This window comes from Triturus cristatus, chromosome 3_1 (assembly GCF_964204655.1).
Source record: "Triturus cristatus chromosome 3_1, aTriCri1.1, whole genome shotgun sequence".
NCBI lineage: Eukaryota > Metazoa > Chordata > Amphibia > Caudata > Salamandridae > Triturus > Triturus cristatus.
The window spans coordinates 871,835,397-871,856,750 of NC_140583.1; the positions used below are offsets into that span (position 1 = coordinate 871,835,397).

Below are 21,354 nucleotides of genomic sequence, written 5' to 3' on the forward strand. Positions count from 1 at the left end.
CTATGTGTGCTGCAGAATGTAGCATACATGCAAAGAGGAAATAACAAGGAGAAATAAAGATATTTCTCCTTGTTACGCCAGCCTCAGGTAGACTCACCAGTTTGGTGCAAACCTATCTTCACAAGTCTTTGTAAATATGGGTTTGCATCAAAATAAAAGGGTGGATGCACAGGAACGCCCAACCAGCACCAAGTAACGTTAACCTGATGCAAGGTAACACAAAGCAGGGCAATGTGCTGCGTTGTGTTCGTTTTTTTTAATTTTTTAACTTTTTTCAAAGCCATACAAACGGGATTTGTGTAGCTCTGCAGATCCGAAAATAGATTTTGCATCAGGGTTGTGCCAGAAAAGTTACACAACCCGGATGCAAAATCTAGGCCTCAACTTATACATTTATTTTTTGTAAGCTCTGTCACTAAGACATTGGCACCAAGAAGAAACATGACAGTAAATCTGCTCTGCTTAATTGGTTGAAAAGACTGAATTTTAAAATATTTTACAGGGTTAAGGCACCTGCTGCAGAGATGAACAAGTTACTTACCTTTGGTAACGATGTATCTGGTAGAGACACAGTCTAGCCGAAGATTCCTTAGAATATCATCCAGGCGCCAATCTGGATCCGCAGATTTTTCAGCAGTACCTCTGCGCGCCGGGGGACGGCATCACATGGTTCCGCTCTGACATCGTCCATGAACATGACATCAGTGGAGACATACAAGTCCCTCCCAGTGCGATGACGTCAGTTTTCTACTGTGAAACTGTTCCGTGCCACAACGCAGAGCCAATACTAAAACTGACTGTGTGGGAACAGTGTGCCAAAAAGGGTTTACAATCTTTAACCCCTTCGCCGCGGCACGAATTCCGCCGCGGCGCTGGGGGGGGTTCGGGGTCAGCGCGGCGCCGCCATGCTCGTGACGGAACCACTCCGTCATGAGTCACGGGCGAGCTGTGCTCATGACGGAGTGGTTCCGTCACGACTCCGCCCACTTGCGTTGATCGCCCGCACGGGCGGGGAATCAGTGCCGCGTGGGCGGAGCGGCCGCCAACGGCCGCAGCATGACGGAACCACTCCGTCATGAGCACAGCGCGCCCGTGGCTCATGACGGAGTGGTTCCGTCATGAGCAGGGAAGGGGTTAAGACAACAATGGAGATAAACATCACCCTGCATGTTAGAGAAAATCACTACATGATCTAAGTGACTGAAGGGCAAGAGCAGTGTACTCTGCCCGTAGAAGCGGTCTTGCATAAACAAAGAACGATACCCTCCTATGAAGCAAAACAACAAACAAATGTTACGGGAAACAACAAGCCGTCTGCCACCACATGAATGTCATGGGAATCGATAACAAGACTTTACAAACATGAAGCTATGGCAAGTGAGAACATTCCTGCAACAGAGAATGTGCAACCACAAGCACTAAATCTGATCAATTGACTGTATCAAAGTCAAATAGGCCCCAAACTAATGGATAAAAAGGGAGGGAGGGGAGAAGGACATGACCAATTTCCACACTGGAATAGGACCATGGTGCAAGAGCGTGCATGGACATATGAACTCACCACCCATTTGTGAAAATGGGTGAAGAAGCAACCGGAAAAACAGAATAATACATCCTGACCTGGTGAAGGATGTGAAGTAGAGAAACACACATGAAGGCAGAGCACTGGCCGAAAGACCAGTGGGTAAGAACCCAACCTGAAAAGGTCCTCACAGAACAGGGAGAATGGGTGGGCGTTAAGGAATCTGCAGCTAGACTGTGTCTCTACCAGATACATCGTTACCAAAGGTAAGTAACTTGTTCATCTGATAGAGACATCTAGCCACAGATTCCTTAACTTAGAATAGATACCAAAGCTAAACCCCATTGGAGGAGGGTCTGCGACTCAACCCCACCAGGTTCCATAAGAGAACTAATCCATCAAGAAGATGGACCAAAACAGGTGGGGACAGCAAGTGTAAGCGTGACTGACAACAGACCTTTAAGCTCCGTAAAAGGAGCAACAACAAGTAAAGGTAAGGGCACCACAGTCCGTCAGAGGACAGTACGAGACTTTTACCTCTCAGGAAGGGACGAGGAAAGATCATAGAAACCAGAATGGTCAGTGCACGATGGAGGAATCCATAAGCTTCTGCAATACGAATAAGAAGCAGAACTGTGCACAGGATCCAAGGATATGCAAAAAATAATGTCCCAGAGAAAAGACAAAACAGTACAACAGAGTCAGAGAGTACAAAATAAACATACACAACAGTGGATGCCACGATGGACCTGTATAGAGACAGATGTCACCCATGCAGAGAAATACAATACCATAACTAAAAGGAGATACGTGTATGTGGGAAGTATGGATACACATATGTAGACTATGTGAATCGTGGAGCCACACCACACACGTGGAAAAGCCTATTAAACGTAGTATCGACAGCACAGATGCGTCGGCAGAAAGACACAGAGTGTATCACCAGGTAGTCATACTGACCAACCATACACTGAGGTACATTGGTGAAAGGATACTGGCAGAAGCCGAACACACACAAGGCTCGCTCCCATAATAGGAGAGAGATAGAGAAAAAGAGAGAGAAAAATCTGGGGCCAAGAAACTGCAACGAGGAAAGAACATAGAATGTGTACACTCTCACAGTGTGTTGATATCATTATATATGTACACACGGTCGTAGACCAGAATTGTGTCAGCCGACACAAACAGGAGCACGCACAAGAATTTGTGAAACAATCTTTCTTTATTCAAACCCCCCTCAGTGCTGACAGACTCCTTTCGCCACTCCGGCTTTGTCAATGTCAGTTTAAATTTCAAAACACCACCATATTTAAAGTGAAAAAAAGCGATAAAAGTGGTAAACATAGAAGATAGCTAAATTCATACATCGGCCATCTTAATGTTTGCTGTGGCACCAATAAAACACAAGTTAAAAAATTAATCACTTGACAAAATATATTACACCTTCCCAATGCTTACAGTCATCTCAATTGGCTTTTATATCTGGAAAAGCTAAGCATCATTTTCAGATAAAAAACGGTATCTACAGGTTTCATCATTTCGATGCCGTAACCTCATATCTTATATACATCTGTACAGTTAACAGAAGAAAAAAGAAGAAAAAGCCTTGCATTGAATATCGTGCTTCATGAGTGTGAGAAGTTGGCCTGGTATATGATGTTCACTAGTTAAAGTGACCACCCTGTACCATGCCAAGCAACCCTTATGGTGTGGTTGTAAGTCAACCTTTTCGGACTAGCTGCCCTAGTGGTAGCGTAGGCTAAGCAGTCTTTGAGGCTAAACTCGTGAAACGTGTTAAGCAAGCTGTTTTACCAACTGCAACCCCCTTTTATACCAATGAAAGGACACCACACAGATATATATTCAAAATATATATGTATTTATTTCTCAAAGTAACCCCTAGTCTCTTTATGAGCACAGGAGCACAAATCGTCAAACAAGATTACAGTAGAATACACAGAAGTTGCACTTTATATGGATAGGCCCTGGTGGCCACTCGAACCATATACTAAAATAGTGGTATAAGTACCACGAACAGAAAAGGGAAAAGGCCTAGGGCCTCTAGAATCGCTGGGCCTACAAGGAGCTAACTTCAGTTAGTGACCAGGAGGTCCACGGGTTGCGTGTGCAGAGCAAATAGTCACACGCGAGCTCCCATAGGTTTTCAATGGGTGCGTAAAAAGTACAAAGTTACTGCAAAAGGAATCTTCCGGATGGACTATGAACTCAAGATTGGAAACACAGACACTAGAGATGATACTCTACACTTGGGCACCGGAGTGCCAGCTTTACCTCACCCACAGGAAGCGGGTGCATAGGCGTCGAAGTGCGTCGGGTTTCTTCTATCTGTTCAATGGAGCCTGTAGACAAAGATGCTGCAGGCGGTCGGTCCGGAAGAGATGCGGTGGATCCAAGGGTGTATCAGAGATGTTGAAGACCTGTAAGCAGAGGGGACAGTGTTCACAGTCACTAGCCAGTGACCAGCGTGGCACCAGGTGGGTACCAGGCGATGTCGGGTGCAAACAGGAAGAAAGGTGTAGCTTGTCTCTGCAGCCACGTGGTCCCTGAAGGTCGAAGACGTCCAGGAGTCGGTTCACAAGCTGTCCCACGCAGGCTCTCGCTGTCGGCGGTGTCGGCGACTTGGTCGAAGCCAACAAGCCTTGGCAAAAGCAATTGTTGTGGAAAACGAAATAAGCTGATTGTTCTGACCAGCAAGGTCAGAGGGACTGCTCCTTTGGAGGGGAGCAAGGGCCAGTCTGGAGCAACCAGACCAGCGGTGTATTTCTTGAAGTTCGTCGCCAAGATGGCCACTAGCCAGCGGGCCAGCAACCGGTTAGGCGCGTCGAGTGGCAAAATGCAGAAGGGCCCCACGCAGATCGTGGAGATGCTGGAGGGCTCACCTTTGGTGCAGATGCTGCTCGGGTGTTGGGCTTCTCAGATCCCAAAGCACAACTTGGAGGGAGCCTCGGTTGTTGCGCTTGCAGCTTGTCGTGGTCTTTTCAAGATGGCTGGCTCCACGTGTCTCGGTGCCTCCACGGGTCTCCTCTTCTCAGGGACTGTGGATCGGGCGGTGAGAGGTCTGGAGGTCCAGGTCTTGTCAGTCTCTGGGCTCGGGCTCCGGCGGGAGGCGGCGGCAAAGCAGACGTTGATTCGCTGGATGGTGCTTGCGTTAGCAAGGTGGTCACTCCCTGACCACAGGGGAGATTGGCTTCAGTCCTCTGTGCAGCAGAGCGTCGAAGTTCCCGTCTTCTTCTTAGTTTCAAGTTGATTCCAGGATGTCTGAAGTCTTAGGACACAGCTCCTACCTTTAAGCGGATTCTAGGGGCTGGACTACCTGCTAGGTCCCTCCCTAAGGGTGGGACCAGGAAGGGGGGTGGTTACACCCCCAATCCTTTGTCCAGCTCGCCCCAGGCCCGGGACTGGTGTGCCCCAGGACCGGATTGAACTGGCATATGCACCGAGGCTCCTTGTGAGCCTCAGGCATGTCTGGTTTCTTTCAAGCCCTACCTGACCAATACACAAAATCCTGTCTGGGGTGGTGCACGCACCTCCCCTGGCTGGAAACCCTTTGTCCACACCTCCCAAGCTGGAAGGACTCCCAGCAGCAGGAGGGCAGACTTGTGTCTGTGGTGGCAGCATCCATTTTGTGGAGCTGAGGCTATGTCTGATTTTACCCGGGTTTCAGGTACTGTACATGTCGTGTCCCTCTAGAAGGGTGGAATGCTAACCCCGTCGCCAGAATTGGCGAGGGATTAGTATTCCAATTCGTATGACACATTACTCGACATGTTTTGATAAAGCCAAACCAAAGATAGCATTTAACCGCGAGGTTCATAATGCACTTAAGAGTATATGGTATGACGATATCTGGAAACAGTAGAAGGAAGTTGTTCCGACCACTGCAGACAGGCTCAGCTCATGCCAGAGCACCATCTCACATGGAACCAAGCACTCTGCCTTCAGGATTGTTAAGGCCTGCCATAGGAGTGACTTATAGGTTACCAGGTGTCCCATTTAAGGTTAGGTATAGGTATACTACACCTAAGTAAGAGGTGGTTACACCAACTTACCCCAGCTGAGTGATCAGCCAGTTGTGTCAAATTTGTAAGGCCAAGCCTGGGGTGGCATAATACATGCTTCAGCCCCTGGCAGGCCTTGGATACACCAATGCCCTGGGTACCTAGTGTACACTGGTACAGGGGCTGACAGGGTGATCCAACCAATTTGGTATGTACCTAGGGTACATGGAGTCCATTTTAAAGAGAGAACAGCCAGGCTGAGATCCTGAATGGCAGGATCTCAGGCCAACTAAGTCGAAAAACCAGCTAGACACTAGGTAAAAATTTGGGGGTAACCATAGTCAGATATCCACCTTCCTACAATGTAATTCATTATTATATTCCAATCTTGTGTGTTTGAGTCACGCCAATTGTCAATAAAGTATACCGCCCTGAATGTGCATTGACTTAAAAAAAAAAGGGAAAGGGTAGCAAATCACAAGTTGGAGCGAACAGAGGTAAAGTGTAAAATTCTCCACTGCACATTATTTATCTCACAGCATGATAAACATACAGTACTACCAATGTAGTCCCGTCGTGAGGCTCTGAATGGGCTAAATAATGTCATATAAAAGACACCCAGGGAACGGTGAATTTGACTTCATCATCCAGCCCAGAATGGGCACCTCATGGTGGTATATCACAAAAATTATCATACAGGTGATGGATACAGCCATAAATATAACTTAGTAACTACATGCATGGCTCATTCTTCAAATATCTACATTGGCAGAGCTATTCAAGGTACATATTGCCTATTTGGTATTTTTGTCTACTCTGTCACTAGCCCCTCCGTAGATTACCAATTTATACATGTCGTGACCTAGTTAGTAATTATGAGGGGGCAAAATAAAGGGGGATATACATGCACCCCATACTGCCCTTGTCAGGTAAGTGAACCATTACTCCAAATGGGCCGATAGCTCCTCGTCGTTGTTAAGACCCTGGGGAGCCATGGTACCAAGCTTGATGATATATTTGGATTCTAATGCACGTAATTTCCTGACTCTATCTCCCCCTCTTTCAGTCTTCGGAATTTGATCCAAACAATAAAAGGTTAACAGATCCCGTTTGCTTTTATGAAAATCTTCGACATGGCGAGCTACTGGGTAGGTGGTGTCTTTTTTAGCGATTGCACGCATATGCTCTAACATGCGTTTCTTAGCGGGATGTATAGTGCTGTCAATGTACTTTTTCTTACAGGGACATTCTAAACAATAGATAGTGTACTCAGAAATACAATTAAGAAGACTGTTGATGTTTCTGATAGATTTAAAGTCTCCTCCCTGTATCTCATAGGTTTGGTCATGTATATAAAAAAAAGTCAACTCTGTCAATGATGTTTCATAACATAACATCCTTATATACATGAACAATCTAGTTCTGTATATGTCTCTTTTTTTTTATCTTCGACATGCTATAAATGTCTATTAGCCGTCTTGATATGATGAGTTCCAAGTGGTAGTGACTGTAATATAACAAATATGTATAGGACCGTATTGGGGGAACATTAATTTGACTCCAAAATCGCCTTTTGGTCGAATTAAAAGACCATTCCAATATGGCGCCCATTGCTCTAGTAATATGTATGGTGGCCCCGTTTGTTCAACGCATATGAGGGGTCGCAACAGTTTCACCTATGGGGCATGGTCTAAGAAGGATAATGGACTAAGAATGTTTTGCTGGATAATACATTTTTTCACTACCCTTGCCTATATTTAATTATATTCGCCAATGCTGTTTGCATTTATCAATTGAATCGGTTAATATCGGCTCTGAGCTTTCACTTAATGGTGGAATTAGATAGGCTTTTCAAATTGCGTTGCACATTACGGGCTTTCGGAAAAGTTTCTTTGTTCCAATAAACCATGCTGATATACGACTCGTTCTGTATAGAATCCAGACATTTGAATCGTTATGGTTGTAGCTATAAGATGGCGGTCGTGTTTGTGCTTTCATTCCTCTCATTTGCTTTGTTTGGGAATGCATGCACGGATTGATGATGCATGTACGTTTTACAAATGCCAGGAATCGGCAATGTGAGCAAACTACGGGCGAGAGGGTTTCCTTGTCGGATGCCACTTCTGGCCGGACGGCTAGTCTCAGGTAAGGTTCTAGTTACTCTCGTTTGGGAGCACGGAACCATCCTCGACATGGACTTGACGTTGGGAACGTCTTTGTTGCACTATATGTCCCACACTTTGTTTGGGTTTTCGTATTGGAGGGAGAGACCTTGATGGTTTATGTGTCAATTCGTGGAGTGTTCCAGGTTTTTAGACACAGGTTGATTACCCGGGTAGGAATTGCGGAGTGCCCGTACTTTGGGTTTGCTTCATACGGAATGCTGAGGTCTTCCTTGCGATGGCTAATCGTACTATTTTTTTAAAATTTGGGCTTCTAACATTTTTTCACGCTGTAATAATATACAAGGTTTCACCTTTCTTTGGATTGTTAACGCATTAGGGAATGTATATGTTCGCCTCTATACAGGGGGTGACATGTCATTTGGTACTTATTTGGTCCTCTTATCGCTCTTTGCAGGTACACTATGTGTTGCTTTTAATTTAAAAGCACCTGGCTCATATTATCGTGATTATCATATCACGTTATTCCACGGATGCTGCTACTACTATTCTCCTTTTCTTAATTGAATCTGGATGGATGATTGCTATGACTCGACTCATGAACATGTATCTCTAAAAACGGATGAGGTAGGAAAAATGCATTCCAGGATGGATATAGGGTTAATACCCGTTACAGGAAATTTTATTTTAATTAGTTTACGCTACGACTTTGGTCCTACATGGGATGCTTCTCTTTCCCATACAGATTTCCGTTAATACGGTGTGGAGCTATCTTTGCATGGTAACCATCGACTGCCTTTTGCCCACTACGAACTGTGAATGGTAGGTTGCCACCTTCTCATTATTTGATTCTATGACACTGTGGCACTATTACTCTATCTGGCTTATTGGACGTATTTCTGGTAGCTTATAGTTATATGGCATGGGTGTGCATTTTTCGTTTTTCTTATCCTCATGCTCAAACGATGAGGATGCTCTTGGGGATTACTTTGGATTATTAAGTGACAACCTCATTTTTGGTCCTTTTTAAATTTTAAATAATAACAAATTATGGGATACTTTTAATACATATCTCTTTATTTGTTCTTTAGCAGCAACCCTCTCAGTTGCTTATCTTGCCCTTTCTATTTATTACTATGCTTGTCTTTTTTTCTTTTCAGTTTCATTTTCTTCATTCTCTTTGTCTTATGCTAATAATTTAGGGCCACTCAAATTTTGAGAGAGACTGACATTTCGTACTGATTGACATTAAATATGGTATGTACGTGTCAGTTCTCTGGGGTGTGGTGTTTAATTTTAATGTTTGATGTATATATCACTGCGTTCATATTTATTGTCAGTACTGTGGGGGTTAGGGTTGGTGTTGTCCTTGGTTTTGTACGTTATTTTGTTGAATATAGATATTTATGGGATTTATGTCATGTACATTTCAATGTATTATATATGTTACTCCTATTTATGTTTCTAACTTACAGCCCTAAAGAAGTCCTGTGTGACCGGACGAAACGCGTTGGCTCTGGCTTTTTAAGAACAAAAACAACAGGGAAGATATTTTTCTAATTCGAAGCCTATCGGACCATAACTATTTGTAACAAATTGTTATTTTTGAGTGGTGCAGTCCTGATGTAGTTCACCTATGAAATATGCAGCCACTGAACAACCTAGAGTACAGCCAACACGTGATTCGCGGGCACCAGTGCTTCTTCAGGGCTGGTAGATAGATCTACCTTTACGTCAAAGTTAATTTCTTGTCTCTGTGTTCCAGGATAAGTCAGAATCAACTAGCTCATTTTCTTTCCAAATTGATGTTACTTAGCATCTCATTCCTACTTCATGGTCGACCATCACGAGTCAAGAAAAATGCCACTGTAACAGATTCACCTGCATGTACACCTAGCACTTTAACTTTGGGTACACAACAGTTGTACGGATAGAAAATGCTCCTCTGCTCCTTCTGTTATGAGCCTATGAATATTTAAAGGAATTGACTGAAAAACAGTTTTCTTTAGGAATTCCCGTTTAGACACCAAAAGTAGGATTTGTTTTGCATAGAATTCATTTTTGATTAAGCAATAAAATACTTTGAGATATTTGTGAGTTATAGCTTGGTATAAACCTGTGATTCACATATTCATAAGAGTAACCAGAGTCCAGTAGGATTTTCAGCTTTTTCTTTTGGATGAGAAATGCAGGGCCCTAGAGTATGGAAAAAATTCATACAATGTTAGGTTTTTTAATTTATTAAATATATTTGAAATGGTGACCCCGAAGAAAAACGAACACCCTTCTCCTCATCTTGCAAATATTTTCTGTCAAATTTATTTAAAAATAATAATTTTGGACCCTAGGAAAAGCTATTGTGAAAACCTTAGACCTTTATGCAAACAATTGAGCACAATAAAGGCATAAATAAATGCCCTGCAATAACACAACGTTGCTTTCACTCAAGTTTATCTTAGCTACCAAGCACGTATCAGGCACCCACGTTTATCAAGCATGTTGTGCCGCTAACCTAGTTTTCAAGAATGTGCTGTTTCTAACCCTAAAATACTGGAGTTGAAATCGTTTCTAGTTGGAATACGTTTTACCAATTTTACAAACATTTGAGTTGGTTATCTCTTACCTTTCAAATACAGACGAAATGAAGTAATCTGGGTCTAGCCTGGACGCACATACCTTAAAAAAAATAATGTACGTTAAACAAAATGTTCACATGCTTTCATGGACAAAATGTTACAGCATGTAACAAAGTTAAGGACCAATTTATGTTGCACCTTACCTGAAGCAGGTATATGTCGGGATCAATCATAGAATTACAAAAATGTGACTGCACATACGTCATGGCCTGTCCTTTAATTTGCAGCCCATTTCTCACCCACATGTTACTATGTATTTCAGATAAATTTGCCTGCAAAATAATTGAAATTTACTTGTAGCATCTGCGATGACAATATGCAAACTGCACGACCAACTTTCACGGAAAACATACTATATCTGGCACCAAAAATATGTATGCTTGAAACATGGCACTTAAATCAGGAGAACAATTTACAAAAAGATGTATCCATATAATTCTGCAGTCCTGGAAATCACGCAATAGGGGATGTAAATTGCCATTACTATATTGATCTTGATAAATATTCACTTAAATAATGTTACTACTAAAGATAAAAGGATTGAGTAATGGTAACAATGCAGACAACTAAAAGATAAAAGAAAGTGAAGGCTTCTGGAAAGTTCATCTTGATGTTTAGAGTCAGTCATTTCTTGGCCTTGCAAAGACACAGGAAAATCATATCCCAGTCTTGGAAGTTCTTTAATGCTAACTGGTTTACTAATATCAATTACAAAGGTTTGTTAGGAACAAATTAAATAATGGGTTTTCACTGCACTCCGTGGTTTCCTACTGGACAAATGAACTTAACATCTGATAGGAAAATAAAATACAACCTAGTCTCAGATCTAAGATCTGCATAACCAAAAAGGTTCAGAGAACATAAGAGAATAATAATGGTTATGAAAATTGTGGAGACAGATTTTATTGATAAAGCAAATCATACCAATTAACTAATTTTTCAAGTTCTTGAATGTTTTTCCAAACCAGAAAGTGGAGATTGTGAGTTAGTTTTATGAAAATGGTGAAGTTACCAAATTAAAAAAGTCATAGGACTCCTCAGGACTGAATGATAATATGGACATGAAATGTAATTAGTAATACTATAACAAAGAGAGTGAACAGATTATAGAGGGTTGAGGTAGCAGAAATGGCAATGGTGAACTCATCTACTAACAGAAGACTGATATTCAATGAAGAAACTAGGAATAGTGTGGTACGGCAATGATCAGTGCTGAGAAATTGTTTAATCTAGAGACGAGTCATTAGGGAAAGCCACTGTGCATTCTTTAATACGTTTAGATTTAGTATCTAGATGTTTTTGGCAGGAGTACTGTAGAACAATCTAATATAGTTTTCTAATCCTGGCTCAAAATTATAGAGTGGTTCTGACATTGAATTACTGTTCCTGCTGAAGTGCAATAAGCATGAAATGCACTGAGCCCACATACTTAGTTATTGTTTATGCTGAAATAATGTTGATGTGAAGAAATCATGTATGGGAATGAAAGATAGATCAACTATTTCAAAATAAATTTATTGAGTAATATCAATTTATATGTTGGTCTTACAACTGTGATCGACGTGGTTGTGAACAGGTTGCACCTTGGACCAACAGTAAAAACTATATGAGGTAAATTTCAATAACGCATGATGAGTTCCATACGGCAATGGAGGCTATAGCAGTCAAAAGTTGGACCATGGTTCAGTTGCGCCAGGTATGCCCAGACGTGGGTCCTGGACTCACTGTGCCACTGGAATTAAGCTATCCTGGCTGATGAGGGGTGAAACCCCGAAACCGGTCCTAGAATGCTTGTTTCCGGTCCAGGGAGGACCTGCCTTGGCAGTTCGGGCTGGACTGTTTCCATGAGGCACAGGGTCAAGAATGATTTGCATATGGCCAGGTCTAAACTGGGGTGGTATGGTGAGAAAAAGAATGATGGATTCAACCCAGATCTCTCGACTGGGGGTGAATGTTTTGACTTGTTATGCATTCCGTCCATCAATTGTGTGTCTTCAGTTGACAAAGAAGCAGTTAGCCTGACATCCAAACTACAAAATGTCTCTTTTTCCAAATAAGCATGAGGACATGGGAATAATATCAGGAATAATCTCCAAATTAAAAATAATTTCAGCACTACTTGTAGAAAAAAGGAAAGTTTAGTTAAGAGAACTATTCTGTCCCTATGGAATCATGTAAAAGGCTCCAAGGCACAAATGGCGTGCAGTTTACTTATGCCATGGCCTTTACTATGGTTTACATGAAAGAAGTCTTCTGTTTTAGAAGCTTGATATCATAGGAAGGCATTGGTTCAGTTTATGCATCAACCTGGCTAGGACCAGGCTCAGTCCCTAAGGTTGCCTACTGCCAAGAGAAAATACATTAGGACCATACAATGTTACTTATAAGCTTCATCTGTATGGTTAAAGATACCAAACAACTATTCTGGTAAGCTCAAAATGGCCTCCATGGTTGGGCTGGCAAATATCTATAAGCATTTCCATGTCAATCAAGTGACTTGAATAAGGCCTCACATCATCCACCTTGCAGGTAAGTAGGTTGATGTTCGCTGCTAATCTAATAATAGAACCATAGCCATTTACTATTTTAGTGGGCTCTTGTAAGAACTTTTACCAGACCTCAAGAGGTTAACGTTGTGTCAGTAGTGTTTCCGATTTTGAAGGCTTCCTCAGGAATCATGTGCTGTACCAGAGTGACGGAAAAGAGGGCTATAACACTCTCCCTTACTCCAGGGAGAAGAAGTCTCTCCCTTGGGGGAGGCGGACATGGTCCTTCGGAAGCCTATGGAGCTGATCCTAGACACCCAGACATGGGGTGGTCTAAATGGAGCCACCAGGATGACTGAGCACCACAGGCTCAACTGAGACTTCTGGAGGAGCCTCACTTGGAGAGGGCTTTAAAGGAAGAGTACAGACATGCCTAAGTCAATCCATATACAAGCTTATTCATTTGAAATTTGGGCATTTTGCCAATTCAAGAAGCAAACATCAATTTTTTTTAGTTTAGACTTGATGTCTATATCAATGAGTGTTCAAGTACAGGTCTTGAAAAGAGGTTGAGAACATAGGAACGTCTCACTTTTGAGATGAGTGGAGATGCATGTTCAGGCTTTTTCCTTTGATGTTATCAATCCACACAGAGTGGAAGACTATCAAGGACAGCCAGTTGCAAGTTTTTTAAGAAGTAAATGGGTGCCTTCTTGCTATTCTGCATTCTGTGGTATTGTCTGCATAGATCACCACAGTAAGGAAGGATTTTAGTGCTTGAATGATTAACTTAATTTGTGTGTTAAATAAGTCTCAAACCCAAATAATTTTTATATGCGCTCCACTCCACTCCACTATCGGCTATTGCATATCATTTAAGCAGACAACAGTCCAATCTTCCCATCTCCTATGTTTGGCCCTCACCTTGAGTGAAGGGTCTTTGAACACCTCACACCCATCTTTCACTGAATGGGCATCCTAACACTCATGATAAACTCTTCCAAAATGTAAACCATATATTTCCCTACCTTCTTGGAATTCTTAATAACAGCAGCACAACCACCAGCCTCGTTTCAAGCCCTAAATATATGCAAAATGCACCCACATATCCCTTTTAATGTATTTAAAACTATGATCAATGCACTAGTCATCAGTAAATTAGACTACTATAAAAGTTTACTTGTGTGTTTCCTTCAGTACTTTTCTCAAAGGGTACTAAATTGCACTACAGGGATACTTTACAACCTTCCTATACACAGGCTTACATCTAAAAGCAAAGTAAAAAAACATTCAAAGATGGCAGACTAAGCTGTGCACGGATAAGCAGCTATCGTTCAATTGTTTTGTAAAATGTTATTACAAAAAACATTTCAAGAAGACAGTCCAATGTGCTTACTTGGAAATGCACAGTCGGCCATCTTTAAATTGTTCTGTAATAAAATTTAACAAAATAACATTCAGCAGCAAAAGAAAAAGCATGGGCAAAGCCAAAAGGCTAGAGCATTGCTGCAAACTATGTCCAATATGGCCTGGAGGTTGGGTTCAATTACAAGGACTTAAGTGCTGGGTCTAACTGATGGCCATCTCTTGCTCTCAGCATTCAGTGGACAGATACAGATAGTGCCCTAAAACCCTCTTTAGTAGGGGCTTTGGCTGCATGTCCCACAGGCCAGAACATATTGCGCTAATCCTACATTTTCATTCGCCGTGAGGGGAACGGCTGCCACTCACCTCCCTCCTGCCTGCCTGCCTGCCTCCAATGTCGCATCATTTCCAGCCGTGAGGGGGAATGGCTCTGCGGTAGGACTGCCCATCCCAGGGGGCATTGCGCAGAGGACGCACCGGACATCACCAGAGGGCGCCGGAGGCCCTCAAAAGCACTGAGCGCCTCCCGCAGCGCGGGACGCGCTAATCGTACATTTTCATTCGCCGTGAGGGGGAACGGCTGCCACTCACCTCACGCCTGCCTGCCTCCAACGTCGCATCATTTCCAGCCGTGAGGAGAACGGCTCTGCGATAGGACTGGCCATCCCAGGGGGCATTGCGCCGAGGACGCACCGGACGTCACCAGAGGGCGCCGGAGGCCCTCAAAAGCACTGAGCGCCTCCCGCAGCGCGAGACGCGCGCGGGCTCGCCCGGGCCAAGGGCGGGCCCATCCGTGCCCGTCAGGGGCCGAGGGAGGCCAGGCTGGGCCACCTCTCTTCCCTTTCATATATTGTTTTCCCGGACCAGTATTTGTAAGTACTCCTAAGAGCACTATACATTAACAATATTATGGCCCTGAGGGAGAGCAGAAGTAAAATGGGTATCGGGACCTTAACCGGTACCCTTGATAACTTTATCATTAGGGCCAACTCAGTTATTGACCAAGGGATTACGCTGATGGAGCGGCGGGTTTCCCAAGACTTAGCCATTGCTAGAAGATCCTCTTTGGGGTATTTTGCTAATGTGCGGTCTCCCAATTCCCATGGTCAGTCTAGTGGTAATACGGTTCCGGTGATTTCTGAATCTATGCATGCAATATCGACTGACCGAGATTTGGATTGCATTAGACCGGGGGAGCAATCAAGGGTCTCGGTTTCACCAGCTCTATCACCTCCTATAGTGGCTAGCCCTGTCAAGACTCCTAATACCAGGCTTTTACGGGAGAGACGCCAAGGGGCAACTACAAAACGCAAACAAGGCTAGGTTTGCGCCAATAAAGACAAGAGAGGTAAGTCGATAAAAAATAAATTGCCTATCACTGTACCTGTACTTAATGCTAGGAAGCAGGCCATTACTAACCCTCCGGACACCCTTGCCGCATAAGTAGAACATTAATTAACTATGGGAACGATACCACAGGTTAAGGATAAGGATAATTGTGAGGGGGTGGGGGCGCTGATTGAGGACGCCATTTTAGCCAAACTGAGTGATCTATTTAGCCTTCTCCTTCTCCCAGTTGAAGCCAGATTAACTAAGATTGAACAGCAGGGGGAGGAGCCTAGCGCTTGACCAAGATGGCCGCGTGAGCTCAGAGCTCCCGAGACCCTCGCGCCCTCCGTCGACTATCCTGTCTTTAATCCTGTCGGTATGCATGGCATCGTGTGGATGACCTGTCAGGGAGGCGATTGATGCTACCCGCGGTCGGATCGCCCACCGGGAACCGGACTTATGCCTGGCGGAAGATTGCGGCCTATCTCCCGGGGATGCCAGGGGCTAGAGTTGGCAGGATGCCCGACTCCTAGTTGAACAACAACGGCCAGGCGAGGTGTGAACTGTCGGACGGAGGTCCCCGTCCTTTCACTTTCGCTTTCTCTCCCTTTGTCAGCCCTGCCCCTGGAGAGCTCTTGGTGGCTTTATTACCCTATGGACGCTCTGCAGGCTACTCTGGCAGCCCACTGCAGAACTGATCACTCCTGAATCCTTTCGTTGAGAGGGACCCGTCTTATCTGAACCGACCTGCCTGGTGTCAACCATGTCGGGCAAAGCAGAGGTGGATCGGCTGAAGGCTAAGTCTACCAGGCGGGGAGCCTATACCCAAGTCAATAGCATGGACCGCTATGCTCTGCAGAAGGGATCACCGAGTGGGTCGAGCCAGTCGCTGGATACCCAGAAGGCGGCCTCGCCTTTGGCCCCGGAGCCCTCACTACAGGATGTCATGGGCGCGCTCGAAGGGATGCAGACTTCGATTGGGAGACAGTTTGATGCCCTGGCGCATAAGGTGGACGCCATCTTGGTGGATGTCAACTTGATCCGTGCGGACTTGGGCAAAACGAATGAACGGGTTAAGAACCTGGACCTCAAGACCACGGGCCTCACCGATGATGTCACGGAACTGCAGACCGAGGTTCGTAAGCTGAGGACCGAGAGTGATCTCGCCGCTCGCCGGCTGGAGGACTTTGAGAGCCGGGCCAGGCGCAACAACGTGCGCGTCATCGGAGTCCTCGGATGAGGCTTCGGTTGACCTGCTTGTCGAGGACTTGGTGCTTAATCATCTGCAGCCTAAGGGTCTTGGAAAGTTCTTTGCGGTTGAAAGGGCCCATAGAGTGCCGGGTGGGAGGCCCAAGGCGGGTGCCCCGCCGAGGCCGATCGTCGCCCAGCTCTTTCATTTTCGAGATCGGGACGCTATCCTGCAAGCATCGAGGGTGACGGGCCCGGTCCCCTTCCAGAACGCGTCGGTGAATTTCTATCCGGACTTCACCCAGCAGGTGCAGAGGCAGAGACAGGGCTTTCTGGGGGTGAAGAGGCGGCTCCGGGAGAGGGATCTGAAGTATGCCATGCTCTTCCCTGCCAGATTACATGTGGTGCACGAAGATCGGACATTCTTCTTTGACTCTCCTGTTATGGCCGATGAATGGCTGGACGCTTTGCCCCGACGACGGACGGGGGCGGACACTGCCGAGGATGGAGACAGTGGCCGGGATGGGCAGGGCTGATTTCTCGGAGCCGGTCTGACTCGATTTGGCTATATTTGAAGACTTGAATAGAGTGCAGTAAATGCGGAGGGTTGCGGGAGGACGAGGGGTGCTCTTTTCCTCCCTTAGGGTACTTTTTGTAGATTTTGGGTTTTTGTAGGGCGACAGGCACACTGCAAGTTGGGGGGGCTTTGTAAGCTGCAGCAGGGGTGCAGGGTGGGGGGGGTTTCTGGGATTTTGGGTTTGTTGTTGGGGGGTTTATTACTGCAAGGCATGGTGATTATTTCCAGGACTGTTACATGGTGGCTCTTCGGGTGTGGGGTGGGCCTCTTTACGTTTGAGGATGGGGGGTAGGGGTTTAAGTGTTATAAGCTGGAATGTTAATGGTTTGGGGGATCGCATTAAGCGTGGGATTGTTTTGCAATTCTTGAAACGGTCAATGCCGGATGTTGCCCTGCTGCAGGAGACGCATCTTATAGGTAATACGTGCTATGCCCTGAATAGGAAGGGTTATAAATTCATAGCACATTCGGGATTCTCTTCCGGGTCCAGGGGTGTGGGCATCCTAGTCAGAGCCTCGCTGCCATTTGAGGTGGACTCCACCATTGTTGATGATAGGGGGAGGTTTGTGGCGGTGGCGGGGCGGTGGGAAGGAAGAACTTTGGTCTTGGTTTCGGTTTATGTCCCGCCGGCCCTGCAGGCCTCCACGTTCACAGATCTGGGTAGGGCCTTGCTGGATCTCCCGGGGGGTATGCTTGTGGTGGGAGGTGATTTCAACGCTGTTGGCTCCGGTTTGCTGGATAGACACCCGCCCAGAGACACAGGGGGGGCTCAGAAGTGGCTTCCAGACTTCCTAGACACGCTTGGCCTGATAGACTGCTGGAGGCTCTGGCACCCCACACAGAGCCAATACACGTTCCACTCCGGGGCACATGGTAGCCTTTCCAGGATTGATTACCTACTCACTCTGGCTGCGCATGCCTCATTGGTCTCCGAGGCGAGGCACTTGGCGCGTGGTATATCGGACCATTCGCCAGTATGGATCCGGCTGGATCTAGGTCGGGAGGGAGGAGGAAGGGTGGCCCCTATCAACCCGTGGTATTTCCGAGACCCCAAGATGCGCAGCGCGCTAGTAAAGAAAGTAGATAATTTCTTCAAGGACAATCAGGGATCCGTGGACTCGGCAGTGTCGCTGTGGGAAGCATTTAAGACCGTGCTCCGAGGGGAAGCCCTCTCCCTTGTAGTAGCTGCCAAGCGGCGGAGAGATGGCGAGGTTCTGCAGGTTGAGGAGGAGATCGCGGCTCTGGAGGGAGCGCTAGAGGAGGAGGTTACAGAGGCCTCACTGCATGAGCTTTGCTTGAAGCAAACTGAGTATAAGGACCTGGTGACGAACGCCGCTAAGACCCTGTCGGCGTGTGGGTATTGCGGGCCGGAAAGTCAGACGAGGAGGCCAGATATAGTGGGCTATAGTGTTGTTTTATTGAACAGAAGTTCTGTTTACACAGGTGTAGGGTTTTGATGTAGCTGTGGAAGAACTCCTCGTCGCGGTCGGGTCGTCGGGGTCGGTGTTTCAGGGACGTCTCCGTTCTTGGTTGTAATCGGTGACCCTAGACAGTGTGGAAGTTCCTCGGAGGACCGGAAGAGAAAGAAAGAGGAGCCGTTAGTCCTGCTGGGACTCAGATGAAGACGCTGGCCCCGTTACCACAAGGTGAAGAGGAGTAAGCAGACTGTGTGGGGAAAGGGTAAGAGGGGAAAAGGCAGGGGTTGGTAAAGGAAGAGTGCTCGGAAGGTTCGTGAGAACAGGGTCTGTACACGGTGTAGGGTGCTGTACATAAGTTACAAGGTGACGGGACGGGATGGTGAATAGAGAGAGGCTATATATAAGGGAAGATTATATGGGTACATAGAGTACTCTAACAGACTGAGGGTATGGTGGAAGGTACTCACGCGCTCCGCCGTAACTCTCCTCCGAGTTACGGCCGCTCTCCAGCTTCCTCCGTGGGACTCCACCACTCTTCTGACCACTCCTCGAGTTCTCCACTTCCGTCTTCGTTCTCCACGTGCTCGCCAGCCGAGAGTTCCTGCCACGATCTTTCGACTCCTCCAGTCTCTTCGGATCCGCTTTTTCTGTGGGCGTCTGGTTGTAGGTAGGCGGGACTTCCGTGGCATCGGGCGACTCCTTCCGCTCCGTCGTCACTCCTGAATGGACCCTGAAAGAGAGAGAGGGGTGGGGATTCCGTTGTCACGGACGCTTTGGAGATCCTTCGGAATCGGGAATCCGGGAAGGGACAGTTCCGGAGAGGAGGTAATCCGGGTGGTGGGCGTGAGGGATTGGGGACCGGGGGAAAGGATCCGTCACAGACCCTCAGTAGGGAACAGCAGGGCCGTTTGTATGATGTAGGTGACAAGGCAGGGAAGCTCCTGGCTTGGCTGGACAGAAAAGAACGGGTCAATAGAGTTGTGCCAGAGTTGACGGGAGAGAGGGGAGAGGCGATTGTGGAACCTGAGAGGATTGTAAAGTGTTTCTCGGACTATTTCTGTAGGGTTTATGCTTCAGTGTCGGACAGGCCGCCCGAGGACTCGTGTGACCTCCTCCGTGATATCGAGTTGCCCTGCCTCTCCGATATAGATAGGGACGATCTAGATGGTGACATAACGGTTGACGAGGTGGCGGGGGCCATCCGCGCGTTAAACTCGGGCAAGGCCTCGGGACCGAACGGCTTGCCGGTCGATCTGTACAAGCTGTTTCCGGATAGGGTCGCCCCTCACCTGCGCGCCATGTTTGTGGAGGCGCGGGGGAGTGGGACCCTCCCGTTGGACCAGCGACTGGCGACGATTGTGGTTATACACAAAGAGGGCAAACCCCGAGATAAGTGCGCCTCATATAGGCCTATCTCACTCCTCAACGCAGAGCCGAAAATTCTAGCCAAAATCCTGGCGACCCGATTGATTAGGGTACTCGGTGACTTGGTCCACCCGGATCAATCCGGCTTCATCCCGCACCGAAACACAGCGTTAAATCTTCGGCGCCTCCATGGCGTAATCGCCAGGGCGGGCACGCTGCGTAAACCAGCTATTGTGGCGTCTCTCGACGCCACGATGGCCTTTGACACGGTCGAATGGGCATATTTGTGGGCCGTGCTGACCAAGTTCGGCTTTGGCCACGGTTTTGTGAGCTGGGTGAGGTTGCTGTATGAGGGGCCTCTTGCGAGTGTGGTGGTGAATGGTCGGGCGTCGACTCCGTTTCAGCTTGGGAGGGGTACTCGGCAGGGTTGTCCCTTGTCGCCTTTGTTGTTCGCCCTCGAGCCGCTGGCTGCGTGGATACGTTGGCACCCGGATATACGGGGCCTTAGATGGTCGCCTGAACACGAGGACCGTATTTCGCTCTATGCTGATGATATCCTGCTGTATCTTGCCTCACCCAAGAAATCACTTATAGTGGTCTGTGACGTACTCACATCATTTGGTAGGAACTCGGGTCTCGTTATCAACTGGAGTAAATCGTATTTGTATGTTCTTAGTGGCGAGGTACCACCGATCCCTAGAACATGCTCGATACAGGTCGCTCAGCAGGGCTTCGTGTACTTGGGGATCTTTATCTCCATGGACCCTGCTGTGCGATATGAGAAGAACCTGCTCCATCCCCTGGCACGCCTGAGGCGGGATGTTGAAGGCTGGCGGAGGCTGCCGCTCTCCCTCGTTGGGCGTGCGGCCCTGTTCAAAATGATGTCTCTTCCCCGCTTCCTCTACGCACTGCAGAATACTTTGGACTGGGTACCGGCCAAATACTTTCGGGAGGTCGAAGGCCTCCAACGAACGTTGCTGTGGGATGGGTGGCCGCGAATAGCTATTGCAAAGTTGACGCTTCCATGGTACGACGGGGGCATTGCGCTCCCAGACATCCGACGGTACTATTGGGCCACCCAGCTGAGCGCGATTAATCATGGGTTGTATGGCCCTGCCCTCAGCCCTGGGTATGCCATGGACAGGTGGCTGCTGCGTGGTGGTAACTACTACAGGGCGTTGTACTCGCGGTCCCTAGACTCGTCCCTCACGGGGCCCACTGGTGTGGCGGTGCGTGTGTGGAAGATGGCAACTGACTCGCTGGGCTGGAAGGGTAGGCTCACCCTCGCTACCCCGCTGTTTGAATCGGAGATGCTGGGAAGGCTTT

At 46.8% G+C, this 21,354-nt stretch overlaps 1 protein-coding gene across 7 annotated transcripts in view; it reads right to left on the bottom strand.

Moving 5' to 3' along the window:
- The window catches only part of UBR3 (ubiquitin protein ligase E3 component n-recognin 3), a 2,077,978-nt gene that overhangs the window by 1,200,746 nt on the left and 855,878 nt on the right, over window positions 1–21,354 (bottom strand). For all 7 annotated transcript variants that reach the window (XM_085645338.1, XM_085645337.1, XM_085645336.1 and 4 more), the window contains exons 14-15: window positions 10,444–10,572; window positions 10,288–10,340 (exon numbers count right to left, since the gene is read on the bottom strand). In XM_085645338.1, the coding sequence (XP_085501464.1) occupies window positions 10,288–10,340; window positions 10,444–10,572 (182 nt within the window). The remainder of the gene's footprint in view (window positions 1–10,287; window positions 10,341–10,443; window positions 10,573–21,354) is intronic.